We start from the raw sequence: 22,926 nt of genomic DNA, 5'->3' as shown, positions 1-22,926 counted from the left end.
TAATATGCACATGTATTTTGGAGGAATCAGGATAGGGCATTGTAACACAAATGCCTGTGTGTCACCATCCAATGTAGACAAAAATCCATCATTGTTCCATGTAATTCCCATTTCTGTGATAACATAGCTCTGCAGTACAGAGGGCCTTGTCAGAGGTGTCCTAAAGGAGATTGACTCTGAATGATGTTATGAACAGGCTTTACCTGATAAGCATTTGAACTCACTTTCTGATAATGAAAAATTTAAGGATAGCTCACTGTTTGAAATAGCTGAACAAGTGTCACTGGAAACAATGAAGCAGACACTGAGTTCAGGTATTTGTGCACAATTGATTAGGAGACAAATGACTGTTTTCATAAGGGAAAAAATGAGAGTTAGTTTAGTGTGAGGAAGGAGAGTCAGATGTCTTATGAGCTGCTTGCTGTGGAAAAAGGCAGTGAACTGACAGGCGGGTACTGGGGGTTCTGGGTCATCAGAGCCCTTGGGCAACCAGAAGAGATGCAAATGTAATACCTAGATACTTGAAGCTGTCTTTCTGTCTCAGCCCATGAGCTGGGTTTTGTTGTATAAAATAGCACTGGTGTGAATGAAAATATTTTCAACCAGGACCAGAAAATTCCTGCAGCCAGCTAGAATAAGCCCAGTAATTGGCTACTTTAATTGTTTTCTACCCTTTTTCTTTCATTACAGATTTTTGATTATAGACTTTTTTTTTTTTTGTAAGATGGATAATTGTGATTGAATAGATGCTTTGCTTTTGAAGCATTCGTCAATGCTTCTGGAAATTTTGACTTTTATAACAGGATTAGTAACTTTTACACGTAAATTTCACCCCCAAAAAATCGGTGAATGTTGCTACAAGTTTGACGAGGAAGGTCTAGACCTAGAACAGAAGTGGATTATGACTCTGCTATAAAACATGTTTATAGTCCTTATAACCTTTCCAGATGCAGTAAAATATTCTTTCTGATACCAATGGAATTTCTTCCCAATGTGGTGATTCTTTTGTCACTTTTATTTAAAACATAATTTAACAGAGAAGGTTTTTTAAAAGTCAGGGAAAAGGAACATTTATGAATTTAGGAACACATGCTCATAGTTATAATGTTATGGTAGGTCATTACAATGGATTGACAAAATGATTCTGCCTTACAATCTGTTTGACATTTTCCAGAAGGTTGTGTGGAGTTAATAATGGCAGTAGGGATGTCATAGTGTAATTTTTTGGAAAACCTTTAATGAGTTCCACATGGCAGGCTTGTGCTTAAGCTGTAAGTTTGTGCTTAAGTTCCACAGGCAGTGCTTAAGCTGTAAGTCTCCTTAAATCTACAGAAGTCAGTAGGAACAAATGAAGTGGTTTTAATTAATATAAATGACTGAAGCTGGTCAGAGATCACTGTCATTGTACAGAGTAAATTAAGAGAATAAAAAACCTAAAACCTCAGAAAAGCTTTTCCAAAAACAATATTTATAAAATGAAAGTTAATAAGTGGAAAGAAAATAATTTGGAAGAAGCACTGGTAAAGGAAGCGCTGCTAGATAAAGTCACAAGAAAAAGCAGTGTTAGGTTGATATGGTTTCATGCTGTAAGAATCCTGTTCTCTGACCCACAGTTCTGCATAAAGACATTGGACCTTGCAGAGCAGCCACTATAACAGGAACACTTTCTAGAATTTCACTGAATGATGAAGAGGAGGAAAAGGGACCAAACCCAGAAGGAATGAGCTATTCAACCTTGCCTGGAAACATCATCTCCAAAGTCATCATCCAGCAGCCAACAGGTCTCCACATGCCTATGAGTATGAGTGAACTGGCCAATCAGTGCTTGAAAAAAGACAACAGCGAGCTGCGGAGGACTGTGTATTTATGCACTGACGATAATTTGAGAGGTGCAGATATGGACATAGTCCATCCTCAAGAACGGATGATAGAGAGCGACTATATAGTCATGCCCCGGGGCTCAGTGAATACCCAGCCATCACTGAAAGATGAAAGCAAAATGAATATAGGCATGGATACCTTGCCTCATGAAAGGCTGTTGCACTACAAAGTTAATCCCGAGTTCAATATGAATCCCTCTGTAATGGACCAATTTAATATCAATTTAGACCAGCATCTTCCCACCCAGGAACATATGCAGAGTTTGCCGTTTGAGCCCCGCACAGCAGTGAAGAATTTCATTGCCTCAGAGCTGGATGACAATGCAGGATTATCAAGAAGTGAAACTGGATCCACAATATCAATGAGCTCTTTAGAGGTCAGTGGTGCATAAACAAATTGCATGCTCTGTTGTTCTAATTTTGTGATAAGACAATAAATTGTGTCTTGTGTCTAAGGGGTGAAGCTAATGTTTTAATTCAGTATAAATTATTGTTTGGGATCATACACTGCTGTTCATATTTCTCTTATTATCAGAAGTGTTTATACCTAGAAAACAAGACTAAAGTTTCAGAGCCAGTCTGTATGAAACAATATAGTTCTGGAGATTTAACATTCCACACGACTGCCGAGGATTTCGTGACCTACCAGGTAAAGTCCACTGGAAAATTCTCTGTTGATATGAGAAGAAAATCTATTCCTGCAAGATACAAGTGCTAATCATTGGCCCTACCTGCAAGCACATGCAGTTGAAAATATTTGCCATTTTATTGCTGACAATCATATCTGTCTCAGATATGATAGGTCTGATTCTGCTCTCATTGGTGTAAATCTTGGATTCTTCCATCCAATAGTTCACCAATTACTGATTTAGTTTTGTTTGCATGTGCATGCAGGCATTGGTACAACTGATGTGTGCAATAGGTACAGGTGGGCTTCGTGTGGAGTATCACAGATTCCAGTCAGATTGCAAAAGAACTGAAAAGCCTTTAAACAGCTTTCAGTTATTACTACAATCTGTCTGTGGGATTTAAGCATTTTCAAAGTGAAAACTATTGAAATAAATGGTTAAGACCTAAGTATCAAATACTGTCATTCTTATTAAGCTTTTACCTGTGAAAGCCAGGAGTGAGCTGGAGTTGATTTCGTACTTGGACCTCCTTAAGAAATGGGAATACATTTCATCAGCATGTCAAATGTTGTGAAACATGGCATTTTGTGGGACAGAGAAAGACAAATAAGAAAAACATGGTACTCCCTCATTCTCTAAAAGAAGTTACACATGGAGAAAAATTCTACTTTATGTGCAAACTTGAAGTCATTAGCTGTTACTGTACAGTGTTTAGACCCGTCTGTGTAAGGAAGCAGAGACTCAGCCTTATTTTTCAATTTTTGCATGCAACTGTAGCTGATACTTTATAAATGGTGGATACTTATGGATGTTTCTTTTAAAATGGAGTTGAAGTTTTATGAAGATGAAGTTTTATGAAGAGTTTCGGCAGAAGATGAGAATTTAGATTCTTTTTAAGAGATGTTTTTACAGGCTTTGAAAGTAAAATATTTTCCATGCTGTTTATATTGTGTGTGTACTACCATAAGTTTTACAAGACTTGATCTAACTTAAAAATTAATAGAAAATTAATTGTGTGGATCTGCAAGGAATCAAAAATTATCAGTGTTTTGGTTGTTGTTAAAGTGAATATGTATAATCATGAACAAATTTTCAAAATATTTCTAAAAGATAGTTCAGGTGCTTTTCCTTTCAGTGCTCAGATAGATAGGCTCTTTCAAAGCAAGTCTGCATTGTTAAAGAAATTACTGCCCTCAGTTCAGGTGTATTAGTTAATAGATCTTAGGTGGTGCACAGGAGTTCTCAAATTTAATGCAACCCCAGAAGCAGAACAGCTAAAGTCACCTTACAGCAGTATCCTTTCCCATCTATCTACAATGCCATCTTTCAGATCATTTTTATCAGGTATAGAGGCTTAAATCCAGTCCAGTTAATATTAGACATATGGATATGTGAGGAAGATTCATAATTCTTTGAGGAGATGGACATATATGCCACCAAACCTCTACTATAAATAATTTTCTGGTGATGCCTCTTGTCTTCCATTGGTAGCAAAGTTCATCTAGGACACCTTAAAAAAAAAAAGACCAGATGTTAGTTAAGTTGTAAAAATTGTGATAATAGTTACTTCATCTTACACAAAATTATAGTTCCTGACACCACTGGAATATAGGCCTGAAAATCGATCAGTATAATGTACTGCTCCTTTAAAGTTTTTTTTCTAACTGTATTTGTATCATATTTTAACTTTACCTCTAATATGGGATGTAGACACGGAACCTCAGTCACCATTCTGTATATCTTTTTTATGTTCAGGAGGGGCTAATAAGTAGAAAATGCAGTAAAATATTACAAGATAGTAAATATGTAGTCTTTTCTAGCTTGGGAAGCATACTAAGTTTAGCAGGCTGTATTTTGGTCCAGAAAGCAAGTTATGTTTGTAAACCTCATGAAACCCAGCATAATCCCATGGATTAGGAAAAAAGCACAGATATTAGGGCAGGTCAGAAATGAAAGAAACTATTTTGGCTTTTATGTCCACCTTTGTGATTCCTGACATTACTTGATGAGGATGTGCTGCGCTGAACTGAAGATAGGAACATGAATAAAAATTGTATGTAGAAGAAAATCAGATTCTCAAGCAGATCCTGATAAGCAGATCCAGCCAGAAAAACGTGATTGTGTTTTTACTATTCAGTTGTGTAAGAAGCAAGGGTTGAGGTAAAGCCCAAAATGTTATTGGCTGAAACTGACCACCTGGATTAACTTTTGTGGCTGCCTTAAACAAAGTGAAAAAGGGAGGGCAAGGGATTTGTTTTTTGGAAGATTGCAAGACTTTTCAAAAGATAGGGTTTTGTCAGACATTATGGAGCAGCAAAACCTGCAGCAGGACATTCAAGATCACACTGCCCACCTCTTTCCTGACAGAGCATAACTAGACCAGCTCTAAAGGAGAAGATCCTGAGCAGCAGAAAGCTTCTCCCTCCTATCAGCTTGTAGTCAGAACACAGCTACAATATCAGCACAAAAAACTTATATCCTGACTTCTAACTCTGAAGGGAGGATCCATCACCCCTACCATTAAATATCTAAATGCAGATATTCCCCTTCTGAAACGGAAAAAGAGCTCTTCACATTTGGCTCCCCTATAGAGTCAATTGAGACAAATAGCCATTTTTAGGCTGTTTTTAGACATCTGCTCCAGGATGAAGTAAATTACGTGCCTGTGTCTCTTTTCAGATTCCATAGAGGAAGCCAGAATGACTAGATCAAACACAAGCATCAAAAATGTTGATGTCCAAAATTTTGTCGGATGCATCCTACTGTTTGTCACAAACTTTCTTCTAAAACTTTTATATCTATTTTTATTTTCTGAAGGAAATGCTTAGATGTGGACAATTAAATGGTTTACTATGTCTGGAGGAATTTTAGTTTGCAAAAGATGGTTTGAAAATGCCATAATATTTACATACAAGTATTACCCAGATAAGTATAAATTTAAGAATGTGCAGATTTGCAATGTGCAAACTGGTGATTCTTATTTTATTTGGTATGCACCCAACAGTACTTATGTGCTAATAGGCACAGGCAGGCATATTAGCACAACACAGAGTTTCTGAGGAAGACTAATCAAACATCTGGTTAATCTCCTGAACATTCCTTATATGCATGGATTAAAACTGGCTTTGCTACCTTGTCATCAAAGTGGCTTGTAGTATGCTCCTTCAGTTCAAAGTGTTTTGATTTTAATGAAGAGAACACTCAATACAGTCTTTTGGAATGGTTTTTGTTTTGAAAATGTACACTGAGTGTTGTGCTCATTAAAATGAAATTACTTTGAAGTGAAGTATTGCATTCCCAGACACTTAGATGCAGAGGAAAGTTAGAAGGTTTAAATGTAGAGGAAGAAGCTGATCTGGGAAACATATCTCCAGGAAAAGTAATTAATGTCTTTTTATTGGGCAAAAAAATGTATCAAGAAGTAGATATCTGTGAAGACTTGCATTGTTAGCTTTGTGGAAGAAGAATGAACGGTTCTTTGAAGGGAAATATGGTTGATGTAATGTGAGCAGAAATGGAAAAGAGCTGAAAGAGGACAAAGACTATAAAAATTATAAAATTAAAAGCATGCAAATGCAGGCAATAGAAACATTTTTTAAGCGGGGGAGGGTGGGGAAATGTCATGTGCTTTATAAGAACAGGAAGGAAGGACTTCACAAATTATTTGTCTTGTAAAGAACTGGAATTCTCTTTCCAGACTCTTATCTTCTTTATTTTTCTCTGTCAGATTCTGCTGTGAGATCTTCATGTGTTGTAAGCTGATTGTGTGACCAAAATAATCCTTCTGTATTCATTTATGAGAGCTCTTAATACATTCAAAGACAGTCAATTCTGTAGGTCCTTGGCCAAATCACTGATAGGGGACTTAAGGAAGAAAATACTGTTACAGCTGAGAAAATATAGGGATGTGTTTAAGATAGCAAGCAAAGAAAAATTAAAGATAGATAAAGATAAAGAGCAGAAAAAGACATTCAAAAAAAAGGTAGGAAATATGGCCGAAATGGAGAAAAAACAAAATGAAGATATTAGGAAGAATGAGATAAAAACAGCAGGGAAGGAACAAGGTCTAAAATAATAATAATGAAATCCCCAAACCAGGAAAAGAGGGGAAAAAATAAAAAGTTAAAAGAGTCAATCTCATCAATAAAGTACCAGAGCATCAAGCAGAAAAAAAAAAGCAAAATGTTGTGCAGTCATTTTGATTTATGACATGAGAAGTAAAACAAAAAAAGAGAACAAAAATAGAGAGATGAGCACCACAGGAATTTCTTCTTTATCATGTGTCCACATTGCATTTATTTTCAGGCATTCTGTATCTCAGATTTCTATCCCTCCCATTCCTCATTTCATTCTTCAATAAGCTGTGGAGACGGCTCTTGCCAATTTTGTGACTCTCAGTAAAATGAAGTCTAGCCCTATAACAACCCTCTCTTTCTTTCACTTGAGTGAGTAGGTCCCAGAGTCCTCTGACTTCAGAAACTGATGCAGCTTATTTTTAGAGTATCTTACAGACGTGGGGGTAGAATCAGGCAGAGTTTATTGTAGTAACTGAAGATGTGAAAAACTGAAGTTTTAGTCAGTCTTGTAAAATGCAGCATATATTGCAGACTTTATACAATCATTGCCTAATTAACAAGTGCTACATTTTCCCTCAAAGTATTCAGAAACACAAAGCAAGTGGTCTTAATTGACTGAGTAAATAAATATGCAGGCTGCCCTATAAAAGTAGGGAGCAACAGGCCACAGCAATTTGTCATAATACTTTTAAAGTGAAATCCTTGAAGTTATGTTTATGCTGTGTATTGGCGTACTAAATTTGCTAGCGTGTTTTAAAGACTTAAAATTCTCACGTTAAATTATTTTTTTCATGAACATTTGCTGCCTTTATGTCTAGCTCATGTTATGAACTAGTAGCCAACAATCTTCTATTCAAAAACTAGAGTGTTTTTCAGTTATATATACACAAAAGCATTTAAAATCAAAAACATCTCTCCATGTTCCACCTTTATATCTCTGAGGGCCAAATAAGAATTTTCTTTACTTTTGTTCTAGAAAAAAATCCTCCTCAGGCTAAGATCTTGTGTGTCAAATCTCATCTCAGAGCGAATTACAAACTGCTGATAATAAGACTTTATATTAATGGAAGCATGGTTATAGGCCTCTCTATAATATGGTATCTCTGGTTTCAATTATGCTTTGCACAATGAAATATATCTTTAGGAGTATCTGATGTAATTAATCAGATAGTGGTGTAATGCAGAGTAGAATAAGGAGAAAAACAGGAATTTGTCATTTTACAGACACGGAGAGGGATTTTATTAGTCTTTTAGTAGGAGCAGCTCTTTTCCTGGTGCCAGCGGGTTAGTGTGTGCTGGTGTATGGAAATTATTCTTCGAAATTCTATTTTTGTCCCTCAGCAGAGTTTAAAGTTGTTCTGGAATTACACAGAGAAGCTATACATGATTAGCACAAAGTAAAATTGATTTAAAATAAATTACTACCACAAATCTCTTTCCACAGAGTTTTATTTTGGCTCTGGCTTGAAGGGTAAGGGGTTTTTTCTACATAAAATGGGTTTTATCAGTTAAGATTAAAGAGCCATAGAAATCAGAGATGGAAAAATTTTTGTCAGGTCATCTTTTCTATCAATGCAAGAACACTCTACAATATATTTCTCTAAAACATAGTCAAACTTCGCTTTCAAGACTACAGTGAAGGGCTTTCTCAGCAATTATTGCATAGTTGCATAAACTTACTTTTTTCCCAATACCAATTCTGATTTTTTCCAGGTTTTTCCCATACCGGTTTTGTTTATCAATATTTATATCCTTCTAAAGTTTCAGTACAAGCTTCTTTCAGTGACAGTGCTACACAAATCTGCATCACTCTTTTATCCATTCCTCCTAAAAGAACTTTTTGCTGCTACTCTCTGAAATTTCCCCAGTTTATGGGCATTACTTTGCTTCTTACAGTGTAGAGCAGCAGTGCAGACCTGTCACTGACAAAGAGGTCTATCACACCCTTGCCTGCTTAAATTGATCCCTTTTTTGTAGCATTGGTAATTGTACATGGGTTGAAGCCTACCCATACCCCTCATTTTTTTCAGAATTATACCAGCTAACTCCCAGCCACTGACTCATTGCATGGATCTTCAGGTTTTTTATACACTCCTGGGGATGCTACACACTCCCTTTATTACTGACCCCTGCATTCCCCAGCATCTGGGGCTCTTCAGCTTGGAGAACAGATGAGTGAGGAGCAAATAGGAAACTATTATTCATATCTCCTATAATATCAAAAAGAGGAACATCAAATGAACTGTCAAAGGGATAAACAGCATAATTTCCTTTGTCATGTTTTATGTATTTAAATTGGAATTCACTACCCCAGCACATTTTAGATTTTAGAATAAGCTCATCCCAAGGAAATTCTGAAACTACTGAAGACTTACAGAAGATATTGTGGTAGAAATGTGACTTTATACTTGCCCTTCTCTATATCATTCACCATAGCAGAACCTGGTCAAATTCAAAATACTAAATGAGGCAAACCTAGATAGATAATATCTTTTACAGTTTTTTGTTATTTGTATTCTTTTAACATCAATACTCAAGTGAATCTCCAACTGATCCTTGGGAAAAACCCACGAACTTCTAGTGTAATTTTTGTGTTGCTAAAATAATTCTCAGTTTTGCTGGTACATAAAGGGAACAGCTTTTTGAAAGGAAACATATTGGTGTGACCAGCTCAGCAGCTCATTTGACACAAGGATATTTCCCCCCTTACTCCATTAAATTGCCTTTTGTCAGTTTGATCTGTAGAATTAGCTAGATGGTTGATTTCTGAAAGCATTTAGGTATGTGTAGAAAACTCCATTTTCCTCAGCCAAAGGAAACATAACAAACTTCATATAAGAAGAAAAGAATATATGCAGCCAAAATTAATGCAATATTTTCATGGCTGTTATATATCATGCAGAAACTAGAACAATTGAGTAAAATTTCAACTTCCAGTTGAGACTGAAGGAAACTCCTTCATCCTTGTAAGTTTCCCAGTGACTTCATGCTTCTGAATACGTTCCCCTTCTCAAAAAATAACACTGCTATCATTTCAGGACAATGACATAGCAGCCAGGAGGACCTGATCGTGTACCTAGTGGTGTCAGTGACAATACTGCAAATAACTTTCCATGGTTCAGGATCACATTCATAACCAGCATCCTTTGGTTTTCAAAACTTGCAGAACTTTGCTGCTCCTGTGGCAGTTACACACATTTTATGTTTTATGCTCAGGCAACACTTGTGCTGTATTTCATTGTATGCAGCCATGCAAAAAAACGTGAAGCACAAGCACAGAACAGATGTTCCTTACTATATAAGTTTAAAATAAATGTTTTTGTGATAGGTTCTTGTTGAGCCCTAGAAAAATCCTCACTGAGAACAACCTGAGGTATATGACCTATTTGGTCATAACTGATGTAAACAGCAGAATTGCAATACTTGCCTCTCTCTGACAGTAGCACAACTAAATATTTTGCAGTTAGATATGTATTTTCACCATGTAAAGAGTGATAGAGTTGTCTGGGTGCAAAACCTAATAATCCAGCTTTGCCAGGAATATTTTCACTGCAGTCAAGCACACAAAGCAATATACAAATGTTTCAGTTTTACAAATCACAGTACCTAGACAGCTGAACATTTTTTTTCCTAAATTTGCTATATTTTTACTTAGGATACAATGGTATCAGGTTTGTTACGGAACTCTAACTTAAAAATAGCTTTATCAAACATTTTTCAGAGTTACTTCTGTAAATTTCACTGCATTATCTGTTGTACATATTTCTTATTTTGTAGCCACTGAGCCTTTTCAGTGGTAGATGTGGTCTATTGTACCTTAAAAGTAGATCATTCCTCATCACAAATGCATAGATTCTCTTTAAATCAAGCCTTTATGATTAAAGATAGCTTATCCAAAGCTTGTTTTGTTGGTTGTTTTAACTTAGACTGTTCTTTCATAGAGCCTCAGAACCCTTTAGGCATCAGTGTCGACAGCGTTGCAGTAATATTCCTTATATTATTGTGGATTGGAGCATTAAAATTTTACTACAAAACCAGACAACATGTCACAAAGTGGTATAATCAAGGGCTCAGAGACCAAACATCTTCCACTTTTTACAGCTGGAAGACTTGTAAAATCATTCCTTTCAATTTCAGCCAAACAAAGCAGCTTACTACAACCCGCAGGTTTGTTAAACCAAATAAAATCAAAATCAGAAACATTCTTCCTCTTGACTTAGTGAGTTGGATTCTTCTTCACTGAAGAAATTAAATGCAGTGTGAAAAGATTCCTTCACAGTGACTTAAAGCCATCATACCCTATCATAAAAATTAGGGTTAAGCTTCAGCAGCAAGCCTTTTTGAGTTTGGGAGTACTTTTTTCTTCTTTAACCCTCCTTCCTGAAGATGAATGTATCTTTTTCTCATTCTCAATTTTTTTGCATTCTTTTCAGCTCTCACAACCTAGCTTATTCTTTCTACATCTCTTTAATCTATTGCAAGCCATTTAATTTCCAACTTTAAAAGAAAAAAATATTTTTATCCCTTCTTTATAATATTTCTGCTTCTTTTTGACATAATTTTACTTTATAATTGATTTCTTTTTGGATCTAAAAACTTCTGTGCTAAATTATTTGTAACATGTCTAAGCAATCACATTCTGTTGCATTTTATACAAGTGATTACTTCACTAGTAAATCATTCTTGCTTTATATCAGATGCTTTGAATCAGATTTGTCATAAGTTTAAAACAAAGTCATTGCTTCCTCCATTCAGATTGCCATTGCAAACAAACAAGCTGAAGCTATGGCTTCGGCTTGATTTTGCTGTCATTTATTCCATTAAAATCAATGGAGTTGTACCAATGTAAGCCTGATGTAGGAAAGAATCAATTTCTGTAAACCTGTAAAAAATCTAAATCATAGATATGTGTAGGTACCTGTGTAAAATTGTATAAATATTATTATAATTTTCAAATATCACAGAAAGTATAGAAATATTTTATACACCAACAGGTTCAATTGCATGCAAATAACATGCACATTATGCATCCCACTGAAATGCATTCTTGTTTAGTTCAGAGAAAAAATAATGATACTGGTCTAATAAACTATGCAAAGACACATATTACTCTTAAATTATCAAGATAAAAACCTCTATCTTCTTACAAAATACCTAATATATACCTAATAGGAAAAAAAAGAATGTTATTTAGACTCATTAATATGATTTGAATAGTCCCCTTGTTAATAAAACCTCTTTCTTCTTTTTTTTTACTGCTTAATAGAGAAGAAAATCACGTTATTCGGACCTTGACTTTGAAGTAAGTTTTACTGAATTATTCCTGAATATTAAAAGTATTTTCCTAAAAGTAAATATGAAGTGTTCATTTTAGCAGATTTTACCTTCTGGCATAGTAAATGCAATAGGGTTGTTCAATTGGTACTGTACAGAACATGATGAACAATTCATTAAAACTACTTTGGTGCAACTTGTTTGCAAAATATTCTGAGATCAGACTGTCATATTGCAATATTAACCATCATGATTTCAGTTTTTAAATTCTTTGCCTTTTCATTTTCATCTGGGTTTGGTTTTTTTGTTTTTTTTTTTTTCTTTTTTTTGGCTGGCTAGCTACTTACTGGAAAAGAGTGACACTTTTATAGGACAGGCTAAATCACAGCAGAAGTTTGCTTTGCTCGAGATATTTTCAATAAATTCTTTTATCTTTCTTCAATACTACTTTACTGAAATATGACTTTCACATCCAAGTAGTGATTATGAATGTACCAAATTTTGAATGACGTAGTGCTGCAGGTGTCACAGCTTATGAATCACATGGTATATAAAAAATAAAGTTCATGTAAGGTTCTTTAGGTTGTACATGCATAATTTCTGACTTAGATCCTGTCGAGTGAGAAGGTTTAGTTGTGTTCATTAATGACCATTTTGTTCTCAGTCAGTACGATTAGAGATTTGTTTGAAGTTTTTTTCTCTGATTTCTACCAGAAGGAATACAGCAGTTAGTTTTCAAGGGGTTGTTCATAATTTGAGGTTTTCACATAGATCATCTATTCATGCATAGAAGTATTTTGATATAATACATTTTGTGTGTCTCCAAAGAAAGTGAACAATTGTATTTGTGTAGAACCTACAGATTGTGGGCTAAAATTTGAAAGCCTGTGATCAGCACATATCAACCATAATTCAAAAACTCCCCTGTTTGCAGTTACCCTAAATACGTTTTAGGATAAATGCATAGAAAGGAAGAAGAAATACATGAAACAATAACAAAATTCTGATGAGCAAGCAACTCTAAAATTAAATTCAATAGGAAGTTTTATAACTGTGGTGATATAAAGAATTCTAAACTTTAGTAGTTTTGTCATTGAAATGTAGAGATATTACTATGAGAGCATTCTCTGTGGCAACACATACTAAAACATTCTTCCTGTCGCTCAGGAACATAATCCAACACCAAATAAACACCAACAATGCAGTACACATTCTGCTCTCAAGAAACTGGATTCCTCATTACATATTTTGTCTTGACTCACATGGTTTCACAGACTCACAGAATGGGTCATGTTGGAACAGACCACAGAATGGGTCATGTGGTCCAACCTCACGGCTCTGGCAGCGTCATCCTAGAGCACATGGCGCAAGATTGTGCCCAGATGATTCTTGGATAGCTCCAGTGAGGGACACTCTGCACCCTCTCTGGGCAGTCTGTGCCAGTGCAAAGTCACCTGCACAACAAAGACATTCTTTCTCATATTCACGTGGAACTTCCTGTGCATCAGTTTCTGCCCTTTGCCTTTTGACCTGTTGCTTGGCCGCACTGGGAAGAGCCTGGAAACCTCCTCAACACCACCTTTTAGATACTGATGGACAGTGATATGGTCTACTGTCAGTTGTCTGTTTTCAAGGCTGATCAGGCCAAATTCCCTCAATCTTTCCTCAAAAGATAGATGCTCCAATGCCTTAATCATCTTTGTTGCTCTCCCCTGGACCTGCTCCAGGAGCTTCATGTCCCTCTTCTACTGAGGAGCCCAGAACTGGACTCAGAACTCCAAATGTGTCCTCCCAGGGGTGAGTAGAGGGTCAGGATCACATCCCTCAACTTGCTGGCAATGCTCTTCCTAATGCACCCCAGGACATCATTGGCCTTCTTGCCCACAAGGGCACTGCTGGCTCGTGGAGAACTTATTATCCATGGCTCTTCTTCTGTGTTGTCCATGGACACCCAGGTTCCTCTCTGCAGAGCTGCTTTCCAGCAGGTCAGCACCCAGCCTGTCCTGGTGCAGGGGATTATTCTTCTCCAGGTGCAGGATCCTGCACTTTCCTCTGTTGAGTTTCTGACAGTTCTGTGCCCACTTCTCCAACATGTACTGGTGCTTCTGAAGGGCTGCTCAGACATCTGGGGTATCAGCCACTCCTCCCAGCTGTGTGTTGTTGTTTATTTACACCTTTTTCTTAACTTTTTTGCAATATTGATGTTCCATGGCCTAGTATTTTTAAAATTATTATTAAAGTGCAGGAAAATACATTTTTGTAAAAAGGAAAGGATGGGGCCACTGGAAGTGAGTGATCAGCAATACTGTGCCAGTTGCTACTGTGTTTTACAAGTATTGCTACAGACTAACCCCATCTCATCCCCCAGCTTTATTATTTTTCTGATTAAGTCTGTGGACTTTTCTGTATCCTTACATATAGCATGGCTTTCTAAGATAAAATAAAATAAAAAAAAACCAAAAAATATTGAGATAATGTGTGGCCAAAATGCTGCTATTTGGATACCCCAAAGCAGCTTGACTGCAAAATTGAATACAGTCTGGAGGTAAGATCAAGCCAAAGGAATTGAACATACTACTTAAATGTTTAACACTTTCTCTGCTTTGTTGGCACTCTCTGAGACAATGCCCTTCCATATTTCTGAGGATTCCAGATCATAAAATGGCATGGGTGTGGTTCTGAAGATAACAAATGTTAAGTATGCAGTGTGGACAAGGGTGGGACAAGTTTGGCTACCTCTGTCCTTTTAACACTCTCTCTGCAGTCTTTACATCCTCAACCTTTCACACATGTCTGCTTATACATTCAAGACAAATACTCCAGCTATGTCTATCTTAATAAATTAGACATTTGAGGGAATATTCCTTGGTGCCAAAAATGACAGCTTTTAAATGGATTCGTTTTTAGAAAAACCTTCACTATTTTCATCTGGACCACTCTTGTCTCTCCAAGGAGTTCTTGAGTGTCATTAAAGAACTCAATTCAATCTGGGTGCCATTCACAATAGACAATTTGCTTTTAGACTAAGAGAATTGAACACAGTTTAGTATTCATGGAGACCATTCCATGTTAGATGTTGCCAAAGAATAGTCTTGGACATGTTTGACTTATTACTATATATTTACTCATTATTTCACACTTAAAAAAAAAAAAAAAAAGATTTTTCTTGTGGCTTCCAATGGAACATTCACTTTAATATAAATAATTTGAAAGGAAAACAATAAAAATACATTAAAAATATGAGAAAGGCCATTTTCCCCCAAGAACCACAGAAGAAACACAAAACCAGCTGCTATGCAACGTGAGCACAACTAGACTAAGACTATATAACATCACAAAATACTTTCTGTTATCCTCAATACATGCAGAAATACGAATGTAGTTTTAAGGGCCTTTGCAATGAATTATAAATAATGAAAGTCCTGTGTCTGTGTGGGTTCTGTTATAGAACATGTGTTTCAGTCAAAAGAAAGGGAGAGAGAAAAGGATGGCATCAAAACTGGCATGCACTTACCATAGATCTCAAGGTGGTTAGAGAGGGGGGTATCAAAACTGGGCACCTGTATCTTGTTTTCCCTTTTTAAATAGCTTGCCATTATATTCTTAAATTATCCTTTCATGCAAGAAAAAAAAAAAAAATGAAGTGTAACAAACAGGGCTTAGCCTGTCAGCAGGAAGTATTTCTGCTACACAATATACTGTCCACAGTTAGATTTTGTAAAACAGTGACTAATCTAGTTGAACTTTGAAGTTTGCTAAATGAGCAGTCAAGATAAAGCAACTTTACAGCTCTTTTCTTGCTATTAATAAAGACAAGTTTGGACTCATTCATGCAGTCTGGTGTCCAAAACATGAGCAAAATTATTGGTCTGGACATTATGGATCCTTGCTGTCACAAGCTGTGCTAACCCCAGCTAAGTGCCCTCCAACTCCTGTCATTTTTTCTCTACCGCTGGACAGGTAGCTTTTTCATTAATTCTCAGCACTAACAGTTAGCTGTCATATCAAATAAAATTCATTCTAATTATGTTGAACAGAAATACAGATGCTGTAGAAATTCCCAGGAGGGCTTTATAATAGGTGAATGCTGGCAGTTACAAAAACATGTAGGAGAGCTAAAGTAGAGTACTACTGTCATGCATTTTAGGATTCAAGATCACAATTACCTTTACATTCTATGAGAAACTTTGACTTTTGGATTTCGCCAGTCACCCCACTCTCATTTCTATCAGCAATTCATTGGATCTACTCTGTTAACAATATTTATGCCAGATAATTCAGAAAATGCCTTATTACCCTGATCGCCAGGATTTGACTCATCTCTAGGTCTGAGGGAGAGCAAGGATACACAGAACAAGTGTGAATACTAGACTGTCTTCTTTCCTTTCCACAGATCAGTAGACTTGCACCAACAATAATGCTAAATTGATCACTGGTTACTGGAGCTGCATTCTTTCAGAATTTCATCTGCCATAGCTATTTATTGTAATACTACTATAACTCACAAAAGTTTAAAATCATTCTCTTACTAACCTGAACACATATCTTTAAGGCTAAGGTAAAAAAAAATAAGCATGCAGGTAAAAATTATTTCCTGTTCCCAAGTTTGGCAACTGATCATACCTATAACATCTTGAAACAACAGCATGTTTCCATCAGAGGGCTGGGAAGGCATTCCCCCATCTGTTCTTTCAACTTGGCTGCTTTGTACAAGGTTTGAGAAGGAACATTTTTAACTGCAACAATGTAGAAAATCTCCAAGGCAAATTAAATTACCAGCTAATGGTGATGATGATGATGATGATGATGATATTGTTATTTATGAGATTGACCACAGATCATAGAATCACTGGATAGCTTAGGTTGAAAGGGGCCTTGAAAGTCATCTAGAGCCAAGCCCAAGCCATTGTCAGGAACACCTTCTCCTAGACCAGGCTGAGCCTCATCCAACCAGACTTTTAACACTTTCAGTAATAGGGCATCTACAGCTTCCCTGGCTACCTGTTCCAGTGTCTCATCACCTTCATCATAAAAGTCTTTTTCTATATCTAATCTAAACCTACCCTCTTTCAGCTTAAAGCCATCACCACTTGTCCTGTCTCTATATGTTCTTGTAAAAAGTCCCTCTCCAGCTTTCTTTCAGGCCCCTTTTAGGTCCTGCAAGACTGCTGTACAATCTCCCCGAGGCCTTCTCATCTCTGTTAGAGATGAACAGCCCCAACTCTCTCTCTCTCTGAATTCATAGGAGAGGTCCTCCAGCCCTCTGATCACCCTTGTCACCCTCCACTGCACTCACTCCAACATGGACCTTATGCTGGCAACCCCAAAGCTGAATACAGTACTGCAGGTGGGGTGTCCTTAAATATTCATTGAGTATATTTGTCTTCAGTTAGAGTTGAGCTAAAGCCCTATCATAAATAAAAAAGGGAGCTGGTAACAGAGTTATGTTCTAAGTCCTCCCCATCTTGCTGACAGCCGTCCACACTCTGAATCCTTTTCTGTGAGTAAGTGATCTTCAGAGTAAGGCATAGACTCTTCAAAACACACACTCTGTCTGACTTAAGAGTGGGGGTAGAAATGTGGAAGGGGTGTCAATTCAGCTTGACCCCCTTTAGGGTGTGGGGCACAAGACTTACAGAACCTTCAGGAGGCAACACAAGAAGATGTGTGTCTGCAGCCTGGTGGCTGACTCTGTGCTTCTGGCAGGGATGCAGCATCAATGGGCAACTGCACAGCTGCACCTAAAGAAAAAAGGGAAGCACAAGTTCATTTTCCATCCTTTTCAGATCCTGATGCTGCTACAGTCATCCTAGTATTAGTGGTCAAGATCTACAGCTTTGTATTGTTGAATCTTAGTATTTCAAAGATTAATGAAGGGGTGTTGTCCACACTGCCCATTTAATAGAGAAAACAGAATAACATGCTACAAATACTTTGCAGGTTGTTTTCTCATAAAAAAGAAAGTTACCCAACCAAGCATATTTTCTCTAAAGGAGATAAGATGGTGCTTTCTAACAAAAAAAAAAAAAAAAAAAAAAAAAATTAAAAGTATAGAAATTGAGAGGTAAAGTTGGAAATTTAAGTTGCTGCACCTTCAGTTCAGATTGTTCTTTATAAGCAATAGGGAGGGAGTGGGTGTCAGTGGGTAGGAATTATGGAATGGAAGCCAGGAAAACACAAAGTAACCAAAAGATCCATGGGTACATGTTCATACCAGTCATGCTGCTATTAAGAATAAAATGTAAAGATTTTTGTTTCTGGCAGACTTCCCGGTGCAAGTATTTTATTTCTCCTCCCACCTTCTTCTCCTCAGGAATAATGTAATGAACTGAGTAAGACATTTGCATTATTCATATTTGCTATTTAATGACATCTTGGGTCCATGATTAAGGAAAAGATATAAGAAAGTAGCATTCTCTATATTCCCACCTTTCTACTAAAAAGTTTCCAAATGAAGATGCTTGTTTCACAGCCTTATATTATTTCCTGCTTTTTAGAGCTAGTGTTTTAGCCCACCAAAACTGTTTTATTCCCATGACCATATCTCCTTCTTTAAGCCAATAATAATATTTGAGGTAGAACCTTTTTTTAAAAAATTTTATGTATATGAAAATTGCTGTATAATCCTGTCTACCATGGCAGCAATATGTGAAAAGAATCCCTAGGAAGTAACTTCAGTAGATAGCTATGTCTAGTTAAATTACCTTTTGCAAGGAGTTTATTACCTGCAAAAGGTTTTCCCTTATTCACCCCACAACTCAAGTTAATAGGTCTTTAATTGCTGATGTCTCATGTCTCTTTGTGAGACATATTGCCAAACTCCTTTCCTCAGAAGTTAACAACTTCTCAAGCTATTGTGTGGCAGTATTAAGGTTAGTAAAGGTATTAGAGCATAGCAGTAGAAATTCCTGGCCAAAAGAGCAGCCACATTTCAAGAAATCTCTAAAGACATGATGCAAATGAAAGATAAAGTTGGCACTGATAAAGGAATATTGAGAGTCAGCTGTTGCCACTCCATTTTAAAAGGTACTAACCTAGGTTTGGCAGGGGTGTTACTTGAAGGAAAGGGTCGCACTCAGGCACCACATACATAAGTTTTCAGGGTTTCACTCACAACGCCAGGGAAAATCAGGCTTGACACAAAATCAGGACTTGCACAAAGGCCTGTGTCCTGCACCTTGTCTGTCAGCATCCCTGGCTGTAATTCAACTTCGAGCAGTTACAAAGCTTAAGAAAAGCAAAGCCAAGCCCATCCACTGTTGGACTGAGGTGGAGCATCCTCAGACCCTCCCATCCCCAGACCATCCAGACCACAGAACCATGAGAATGGTCAAACAGTAAGCAGCCTTCATCTTGTCTCCAGAGGCTGCTCTGAATCCATAACTGAGCATGAATTCCTTTGGAAACAGCTCTGATGAGCATAGATTACAATCTAGGCTTGAAAACAGGCTTCACTCTCCAAGCAGCTGCCCAGCCGCACATGGCTGAGGCGTGTGCACTGAGGTGTGCATTGTGGGGGCTCTTTGGGGTCACCCCTCTTTGGGGTCACCCCCCTCCCACAGGAATGCCATATAATGAGTTTCTGTGGGAGAGTGCCCTCAGCATGGGCTAGAGGGAGGGCAGTCTCAAATTTCTTGGTCCATGAAATAAGAAAGCAAGTAAAATTGAAAAAATGTGCCTACTTTTCTTAATATGAATGCAATTTCAGCTGCATTTTATGATGATTTGAATGACAAGAAAATGTCTAATTAAAAAGATATAACATTTGGGGGTTTTCTATTTTGAGCCAAGATTTTTGAGTTCAGCATTCTCATGAAAATTATTCCAACAGGGACCATTAAAAAGTGCTGTTGCTTTCCTATAGAAATTAAAATTTAAGCATCCATGCTGAAAACAGAAGTTTTAGAAAATATTCTTGATATGCAAGAGAAATATTCTTCAGAGCAATTGCCATTAATTTCAAGATACTTCCAAGCTAACATTAGTGACCCCTAATTTCAGCAACTCAGTAAATGTAGGGTTAAATCAATCTCTTGTAGACAGGAGGAGCATTAAACACAGCAGAGAGAATGGTCAGGGCAATTCACTTCCACTGGTCAAATCCACAGGGAAAAGATGGCCCTGCCAAATTCAATTTACTTTATTATATTGAAAAAAGTAATGCTTCTCTTAAAAAAAAAAAAAAAGCCAAACAAAAACGCAAAACGCAAAACAAAACATAACAACCAGATTCAATTATATATATAAGCAAGTATATTCCATTTTGCAGAAGGTCATGCATACAAGAAAGAGGCATATGGAATTGTTTCAAGAGTTAAATCAGAAATTTCAGACTCTGGACAGATTTCGGGATGTACCAAAATCAGGCAGTATGGTAAGTGTCCTTCTATTATATTTAAAATATGGTGGATCCTAAACAACAGTGAAACAAGAGCCTTTTGATTCCAGTACATTTCCCAAGAAGTCCTCACCTTTAGGTACCTCAGAAATGAGAACCAAAGCTATTTTCAGTAATCCAACCTGTGACGAGACTCATTACATTCTACAATTAGACCATAACTAACTCACTAACATCATTATAGATGACAAGTCATTGAACTGTAGGGAATGCATTTCAAATCTGTATGTGCCTGCTGTGTCTAAGGGCCTTTATACAGAGAAAGCAGCTCACTGATAGCATTTGACCAATAAGGCTTTTCCTCTAGCTAGGCAAGGAGATAATAAATTAGATACTGCAAACAAGTCCAGATGGGTTTACCTGTATGTGCAATTGTCCAGAAAGCACACAAGATCTCTGTAATGCCATGTCTTTTCCAAAATAGATTTATAAATATTTACCATGGGAAAAGCAAAAATTAAATCATCCTGGTTTGAGGCTGCTATCATCATAATTCAAATTTATACACACACACTCATACACACATGCTTAATATTCTGACTACATCTGATAATGAGGGCAAGGAAGTAGTTGATTCTACCTAATTAAAACAGCTCATTTAGTCTGACATATTTTTATCAGTAATATTTTGATTAGTAATAATTTTTATATAATTTTATAATGTGAAACTTGTGTATTTAATGGAACTGAGCTAGAATCATTGTATTCTATAACTTTTTCAGAAGAGCTGCTTTCAGACATGAAGAAGAGGTATTAAGCAGATGTGAGGCCAATGGATTTACATCTTTTACATCATCTTAATCCAGCAGAAATTTAGCCCTGATTCTTTGATGAACCTTTATCTGTCATATGTGTTATTTTGTATCAAGTTCACACTCACTCCCCCTTTTGAGATCAGCTGACATATAACGTTTTCATTTGTCTCCCTACTTGAGATTTGCTATTCACATAAAGCTTGAATTAATTCAAAATCTCAAAGGGAATTACAGTGGAAGAGTTGTGTTTACTCTGCTTCACATTGGTCCTGTGCTTTTGAAAGGTCTGCTAATAAAAGCTGCCTAGAGGAATGGTCTGTTTGTGAGACAGTCAGAGAGTGATCCAGGTACCTAAATATAGGCATCTCAGGCTATTTTAGACAGAGGTCTTGGTTTACAGCACAGTACAGGCAGCGATGATTCAGGGCTCAAAGGAGATGTGCACCTCTCATGAAAGACAGTTGGAGATTAAGCAGAAAGTCCAAAGACATCTTAGACGGTGCAAAAATATTGGATTTTAGCAGCTGAATCCCATGCATCATGTTACAGCAGAAATCTCTAATTAAATTGGTCCATAAAGTCTTTTACCTTATAAAACATAGCCTTAAAAAAATAAAATATCATTCAGTGGAAAATAATCACCTTTCAGTCTGTTAATTCTAATATATGTGAGCTCATCCACCTGCAAGGCAAGGTGGCTCTCACAGCATTTTCAAGGTTTCTGTCATTCTGCCATGCACCTGCCACAATTTAAAATCCAGCTGGCAGTCTCTGTTTCAAACCACTCCATATTTCAAGCAACAGTCTCTTCTCTGTTACCTTCCTTTCTCTTCTCCCACTTTTCTCCCACTCTTAGAAAGATGTCTATTGGTACTGGATCTCTCAGCCCATTCCTCACCCATTGGTTCTTGTGAAAGAAAGGGCTTAGCTGGCAGCTCAGGTGAGGAGCCTGCCAAAGTGTTGATTGTTCACAGAGAAAGAGTTGCAGTGGTGCCGAGCACCCGCCAGCCTGGCTCCCTGCAAAGCCATTTCCCCTCTCCAGCTTCTGTGTCTCATGAGAGCACGTCAGCAATCAGCCTTATAAATGGAAACTGCATAATTTCATCCTTGATTTTAATTCTTCTTTCTTTGGTCTTCAGGAGAACTCAGGACCGAGCAAGGCTCCATGGGACAGTTTCAAAACCACAGGTGACTACCAACACTATACAACGATAAATGTATTAGACACAGAGGCAAAAGATGCTTTAGAACTCAGACCAGCAGAATGGGAGAAGTGTCTGAACTTGCCTTTAGATGTGCAAGAAGGTGACTTTCAAACAGAAGTTTAACAAAAACGAACTGAACAAAACAGAAACAAAGTAAAAATAATTCATTGCACTGACAATAAAAAGACTTTGGGAATCCTGACGATCCTGACACTCCTGTCTGAACATTGCAACTCCTTTATGTCAGGCTCTTCCTGTGCCAAATGTCAGTGGTTTTTTTCATACAGTTTATTCCCACTAGTGCGGCTAGTGGAGAACCAGGTGTACAATTCTTACCATCGTGTGTTGTAAGTACCCGTGGAATGGATTTGTAAGGTAATCTTTATAGATAAACCTCAAGCAACGATTCATGTTGTAACAGCTTCATTTGGTTTAGTTTTCAAAAAACTTCACCATGAAGCACAATGTATATATTTATGCAGTTTTTAAAGTTTATAACAGTCTGTTTGGCCATTACTACACTTTTTACTTTATAATATAAAAGCAAAGTTTTTGTCATTAAATGAATGTCTGTTGAGCTACATTCTTCATTGCTTTAAATGCAATAAAGTAATAATCTCACTTTTATATGAATAATATATTTCACATCTTTATTATTGCAGTTTTCTCTGGAAAGCTCAGAATAGCTTTCTCTGCTGCAGCTGTGTAT

The 22,926-nt window shown here is 37.0% G+C and overlaps 1 protein-coding gene across 1 annotated transcript in view; it reads left to right on the top strand.

The window, feature by feature from the left end:
• ADGRB3 (adhesion G protein-coupled receptor B3) overlaps nucleotides 1-22,340 on the top strand; it is a 439,699-nt gene extending 417,359 nt beyond the window's left edge. The window contains exons 27-30 of the mRNA XM_041410625.1: nucleotides 1,614-2,257; nucleotides 11,852-11,887; nucleotides 20,129-20,233; nucleotides 22,152-22,340. Coding sequence (XP_041266559.1) covers nucleotides 1,614-2,257; nucleotides 11,852-11,887; nucleotides 20,129-20,233; nucleotides 22,152-22,340 — 974 coding nt within the window. The remainder of the gene's footprint in view (nucleotides 1-1,613; nucleotides 2,258-11,851; nucleotides 11,888-20,128; nucleotides 20,234-22,151) is intronic.
• The last annotated feature ends 586 nt before the right edge of the window (nucleotides 22,341-22,926 follow it).

This window comes from Onychostruthus taczanowskii, unplaced genomic scaffold (genome assembly GCF_017590055.1).
Source record: "Onychostruthus taczanowskii isolate IOZ18803 unplaced genomic scaffold, ASM1759005v1 scaffold33, whole genome shotgun sequence".
In the NCBI taxonomy this organism is placed as follows: domain Eukaryota; kingdom Metazoa; phylum Chordata; class Aves; order Passeriformes; family Passeridae; genus Onychostruthus; species Onychostruthus taczanowskii.
The sequence above is the reverse complement of the archived record's forward strand: the minus strand, read 5'-3'. Positions and strand labels throughout refer to the sequence as shown.